This window comes from Taudactylus pleione, unplaced genomic scaffold (assembly GCF_031769625.1).
Source record: "Taudactylus pleione unplaced genomic scaffold, aTauple2 ptg002465l, whole genome shotgun sequence".
NCBI lineage: Eukaryota > Metazoa > Chordata > Amphibia > Anura > Myobatrachidae > Taudactylus > Taudactylus pleione.
This window is the reverse complement of record NW_028286848.1, coordinates 14,175-20,963: the sequence shown is the minus strand read 5'-3', so window position 1 is coordinate 20,963 and position 6,789 is coordinate 14,175. Positions and strand designations below refer to the sequence as shown.

General features: G+C 43.5%; 1 protein-coding gene across 1 annotated transcript; it reads right to left on the bottom strand.

Annotated features, from left to right (window-relative positions):
• Positions 1 to 2,987: 2,987 nt before the first annotated feature.
• On the bottom strand, positions 2,988 to 4,668 carry LOC148431299 (E3 ubiquitin-protein ligase TRIM39-like). Its single transcript, XM_088466107.1, has one exon. The coding sequence runs from the start codon at positions 4,666 to 4,668 to the stop codon at positions 3,106 to 3,108; it is 1,563 nt and encodes a 520-aa protein (XP_088322233.1). The 3' UTR covers positions 2,988 to 3,105.
• Positions 4,669 to 6,789: the final 2,121 nt, after the last annotated feature.

Below are 6,789 nucleotides of genomic sequence, written 5' to 3'. Positions count from 1 at the left end.
GAACAAGGGGAGATGAAAATGATTTATTTATTAAGGACATTAACACCAAAAGGGCTAAATGTTGATTTTGAAACCAAGTGGTTTTTATGAATTTTTTGCTTGTTTTACTCTTTTTACTCTTTCTATTGGTAATTTTTAGGTCTATTTATTATTATTACTTAGGACCCCTCCCAGAAATGGTGGTTAGAATATGCATCTATATACATATATGAAGCGGGCTAGGTTATTTCAATTGTTTATTCTTTATATGTATGAACTCTTCTTTCTACATGTATGAATTGTTTTTTATGGTTATTTACCTATGGTGGTTTTACTAATTGTTTTTATCTTTTTACATTTTTTCATATGTTCTTACCACTGATGATTGAGCTGCTGCTACTATCCATTGTTTTGAACTCACCCAAAATGGCCGCTAATGAAACACTAGAGGCTAAATTGTGTCCTATGTTTAAGACTTACCCAAAATGGCCGCCGGACATAATGGAGGTCGTCATTATGGTGACAGGATGCTCCGAGCGCTCCATGCACCGGAAGCGGCAGCCTTGTGACACGCATGATGCGGAAACGGAAGCCACGTGACACGGGAGATGCGCTCCGGAAACATGTGTCAGTGGAGATCAGCTGGGGGTGTTTGATTACACACCAACAGTGCGAATGGGCCACCATGCATGGCATGTATTAAAATATGGACTGGAATTAAGACTTCTGTTTTATGATTACGTTGTATCTAAATATGTGTGATAGACTATATTTATTGTACTTGTTAGAAGGTGTATAGATGCAGGGATTTGGGGACACCCATTTTTAGGCTGCGGGTAGGATCTATATGTATGTTCATTTTTCCATGTTTTATTTTTAGCTTTGATTTTAGCCGAGCCCCTGTCTGTAGGATAGGGTATAAATGTGCATTTGTGAGATAACCCCCATACACCCTGAGGAAGGACCTAAGCGGTCGGAAACGCGTTGGTGCTAATGAAGTAAGGGGGAACACTACACCATTTGGATGTTTTTCCATATTTTTCCTACTATATGGTCCAGCCATTCACTTTTGTGACTCATTCCGGGTGAGATACAGATGTATGACTGAGAATTCATTCCCTATGGGCTGGTAGTGTGTTTCTACTAAGGAATTTTTTATGTGGGAACTTTCATATTGTTTTTTAGACTGTTTTTGGAATAAATTTATACATAAGGATATTCATGCGTATGGTGGATTTTCTTCATACTGAAGCCCAAAGAAACCTTTCTATGAACTTCTATGTCTGCACTAAGGTGAGCGTGGTTCTAATTGTGGTATAATTTCCGTTGGAAAGAAGTTTATGTGATCTCTAACAGATAAAGATGCCTTTCAAGGAACGCATTTATTTACAACTAGGTGAGTGGAGAGTATTACCTCCACCTGTGTATTGAATCATAGACCATCGATGACTAAATAGTCCTCTTTTCTTTACGGGTCTGATGAAATCTGAGGGCCACATCTAGACGTGATCCTCACAACAGGACAGCGCCAGGGGAATCGCTCACTTTTCTTTTTCTGTGTATCTGAAGGTGTGGTGCTCCAGAAAGTGAACTAGGCTGCAGTCCAGGAGCGCAGGAGATTTGAACAATATTTGTTTTGTCATTTCCTATTTCCCTATATTATGTACTGCTGCTGCTGCACTGGTATACAGGGGCCAGCATTGGTGGACAGGTAAGAAGTGTTGTAGAGGGGCTATTGCACTGATCACCCCCCCCATGCCCACTCTTGGCAGAAGGGGCCATGCATCCCATGATTTTACCACAGGCCCTATCACCAACAGTACCAGGGCCCATTCCAGCTCTCAATGGCCCTGATAGTGACACCACCCAGCACAGTGTATATAATATTCTGTGACTGCTTTATAATAGTAGCCCAATCACAGGACAGCACTGGGATCATAATGAGGGGGACAATGTAATATCAGTACTACAAAGTAAAGGCCATTTACAATATGCCTATCTACAAACCATCCTGAGGCAACCAGTTTAGTGAGACAGTCCTGGGGGTGTGAGCACCCTAACAATGATGACATCACACCACACACAGCCATGGCGAATGCCCTGATGTAGATTCTACCAATGTAGGAAATCCGCTTATAACGAGGGCGGTATAAAGAGGAAACAATGTATAAGGAGCATTTTTAATTAAAGAGACAGAACAACAATAATTAAACTATGATCAATAACATACAATAAACCATAGCTATGAGGCATGCTGGAAGTTGTAGTCCAACACATCTTTTATTATGTAAGAAACAGTCATGGAACTCCCAGTAGGTGGAGCTTTACGGAGGAAACATACCCCAATTACCCCCTGCGTACACCACAGCCAATAGGAGCAAGCATAGTGCTGAGCACAGTGATAGGGTGCACACTGACTGACAGACAGCTACTGCAGCCAATCACAGCTCTAAAGGTGCGTACACACTAGGCGATCAGGAAAGACAGTACGATTACGACATCGTAATCGTACCATCGTTCCTGATCCCCTGTAGTGTCTGCACTGAACGATCAGTCGTTCAGTGCAGGCACTGTCCATCATTCCTGAACATGCCAATCTGTCGTTATCGTCAGATTGTGCTGCATGTTCAGGCGATGGACAATGTTGGAAATGACCAGCGGGAGTGCACATCGCTAGTCGTTTCCGATGTCATAATCGTGCAGTCGCTCAGTAATATCGCCCAGTGTGTACCCACCATTAGTGACTCAGAGACAGGAGGAGCTCAGCTGTAGATCCACGAGATGCATTTTGTCAGCACTTTATCAGCTGCCCCATCCTCACTCTGGTGTAACCACTGAAGATCCTGGTTCTGTGTCTGAATCATGTTTCCAAGAACATATGGTGCTGGTTGCTAGCTAAGTACAAAATATGGCTGCAGGGTATCCAGTGTGAGCAGCCCTTCACTCAGGTACCTATGTGCACTGCACACCCTGCACCTATTATAGATACATCACTGAGATCCCCCCAATGGCTTAGTTTTACTATCATAAAGTATATATATCTATATAATGTTCCACCGTATTCCCCTCCCTGTGATGTCACCATCATTAGCCGGATATCTTATGATAATCTCTCCCAGCTCCGACTCAGACAGAAATCTCTATACACCCCTCCCATACACATAATGCAGCATGAAGGGGCTCAGTGAAGGTGGCAGTGACTGTGTATAAGTGTCTGATGGGGTCACACAGAGAATAAAAGGACAGCTGTCCTGCCTCATAATCCAGGTATACCCTCACTCTGTCACAGGGGCGATTGTGACGTAAGTGGATCTCTATACAGTCATGTATCACTAAGTACCAATTATTATACCCCTTATATAAACACCAGGACTTGTTATTATATCCAATGTATGACTGATCTTCTGTCCTGTCTATAGTGGGATAACACATCCCCACCATCCAACAGACTGATTCCCTGACATCCACATCCCAGTAATGTTGCCCTGAGGAGAATCTCCTGGTGCTTATTACCTGAGGACACTGAAATCTCTCTGGAGTTTCTGGCCATTCTTGGCCGGGTGAGCAGAATACAGTTTTCATGTCACTTAATATATTTATATGATTGCCAGCTGTGGTTACATCCAGTAATATGTCTGTAGCTTCCTGCACATAGACCCCTGCATTTATGCCTTTTAATATATTAGATAATTTGTTCTGTAATTTCCTTGAGATAATACCCACATCCAGATCTCCTACATCATGGTCCTGTGTATAATGTCTCTCTGTATCCTCAGTATCACACAAGTCACCTGTGTCTAGTTCCTGTAAGATAGTCACTGGATCAGACATGTTACACAGCTCCTCAATGTGATGGATCTTCCTGGACAGATCATCCTTCTTTATTTCCAGCTGCCGGATCAGATCAGAGACTGAGAGTAAAACACGCTGTTCCTGTCTGGAGATCTCACTTAGGGCCCTCTTCTCCAGGTTGTCCAGCTGTCTCCTGATGTCTCTAAATAGGGCAGTTACTCTCACTTTTGCACCAGCTGCTTTTTCCTTATGTTTTCTTCTATGCTCCTGCAGTCTCTGCACTCTATCTTCAGTCTCCTCTGTCTTTGTGATCAGTTTCTGCAGAACATTTCTCAGCTTCTCTTTCTTCTTCTCAGAGGCCTCATCCAGTGTCTTCATCTGATGTCCTCTGTGTTCCCCAATCAGACAGCAGGACACACAGATACAGACATAGTCCTCAGTGCAGTAATATCTGAAGATCTCCTTATGGATGGAGCATTTCCTGTTCCCCAGGGAAGTGGTGGGATCAGATAAGACATGTTCTGGTGACTTTCTGTGTACTCTCAGGTGTTTATCACACAGATGAGCCTCACAATGCAGACAGAATTTAGCAGCAGGTACAGGAGAATCCACACAGTAAGTGCAGAAGATCCCAGTCTCCTCCTGATCTGGCAGAGTAGATGGGAAACTCCCCACTATGTTACACAGAGTTATGTTCCGTATCAGTGCAGGACGTCTCCTGAACTTTTTTCTGCACTCAGGACAGGTGTAATCTTCTGACCATTCCTCATGTGTATCCAGCATACGATCAATACATTCCCGGCAGAAGTTGTGGCCACATGTCAGGGTTACAGGATCTGTATAAATGTTCCGGCAGATGGAACAGACCAGCTCCTGCCTCAGATCAGCAGATGCCATCGCAGGCAGCAGGACAGGGAAATGAAAGTGAGTCTCTGACACTCAGATACCAGCGTGTGTGTTGCACAATTTCCCCACAGTACGAGGCTGAAGAAACTCAGAATGAGATTTGTTTTTCACAAAGTTTATTATTTGCACTTTGATAATTTGGTACGATTTTCACTAGTGTGCACTATATAGCAGGGAGGTGTAATTTATGATTGTACCACATATTTATGAACTAAAATAACACAGATACAACTATATGCTTATATAAATTTATTATTATCAATGATCCACGAACAATCAGTATATATTAGGCCAGACGTCCGTTATCATTTTCACAGATTTTGTGCCATTTTATTCACATATAATTATTTTTTTTCTATAGTTTATGGTGACTTTCATTCACAGAATACACTGAAGGGTTTACTAATATCTTATAATTGATATGGGGACTCATGAGGAGCTGTAATAATAATGTATAGGTGAGAAAGGCACCAAGGTAGACAGGACAGACCCAATAATGTGATTAATATATAAAATACAAGGGACTGATGCATACATAAGTATAGGAACAATCAATACTTAGGAATGGGCTTTGTGTTTGTATAACTAAACAAAGAAAAGTCAGCGAGTGGGGGGCACCAAACGGTCTGGATATCGAGAGAATAAATATTGTGACAAGAATCACACAGACAGGGTAAAATCTATCAGCAGCTTTATTGCTCACCACAGGCAGGTATACAGGATATGGCAGTTTCACAAGATATCACACAGAGTCTTCCAATACAGCAATATATATTTCTTCAGTGGACTCGCAGGTCCAGGATCTCTAACACTAGTCACCCCGGGCCTATAACCTGGGCGACTATCTCACCGTCAGGATCAGTTTTCCCAGTGTCTCTGCAGTTCTTAAACCAGCTTTTCACAGGTGTCTGTAATCAGCTGCCTTTCCAAACTCTGATTGAGGCAACACCTGAACTGGGCATTTCACATTCCTAATGCCTTTGCTCTGCCAAACCTGGGAGATCTGGACATTCTACATTCACTTCATGTAGAATTATGCTGACCCTGTCACACTCCTCTCTCCTTACCGTCAACCACCCTGGTGAAGCTAAAAATCTTTCAGGCGAGCTATCTGCCTTGCCCACATCTATTTGTGTTACCCGTCCGGGTACACAGCTCTCTACCATTTTCCACAGTTCACCATCCTCACCCTCTTCCTCCTCTAGCTTCACCATAGGGTTGCTTGGAAGATAGGGCCCAACAAACTGCCTGGAAAGGGCATCAGCATTGAGGTGCAGTTTCCACGGACGATGCTGCACCTTAAACTTAAATGGCTACAAAGACAAAAACCAGCGGGTTTACACGAGCATTCACTTACTTGTTCATATGCACCCACTGTAAAGGGGCATGATCTGTGACCAACAAAAACAACCCACCCCGACAAGTCTAATGAGTCTACTGCCCACTTAATTGCCAAGCACTCTTGCTCCACAGTTGAGTACTTGCGCTCCCTGGGCAGCACTTTACGGCTAAGGTAGAGGATGGGTTTCTCTTCCCCTTCTACCACTCGGGAAAGGACTGACCCCAATCTTGTACCTGAGGCATCTGTCTGCAAAATAAACAGGAGCCTGCAAAACAGGTTCTGCACACAAGGCGTGCCTTAAATCCTGCCATGCAACTTCTGCTGCTCTAGACCACACTATCATGTCTGGGGACTGTTTTTTAAGACACTTAGTTAATGGTGCTGACCTAGAGGCAAAATCACGAATGAATCTGTGGTAGTACCCCACTAGGCCAAGGAATGTTCTGAGCCAGGACCTACATTTGGGTTTAGGCCATGTGAGGACCACCTCCACCTTACTGGGCTGAGGTTTTACCTGCCCTCTGGCTACAATATATCCCAAATATAAATGTCACAGTCCTCTGGATTAGCAGTAAACCCATGCGCCCATAAAGATTGCAACACGGCTTCTACTCTTGGTAGGTGTGACTCACAGTCGGGGCTAAAGATGACTATGTCCTCTAGATATGCAGCTGCATTTTCCTTGTGAGGTCGCAGCAACCTGTTCATACCCCTCTGGAAGGTGGCCGGAGCCCCATGCAGAGCAAACGGCAGCATTTTATACTGAAACA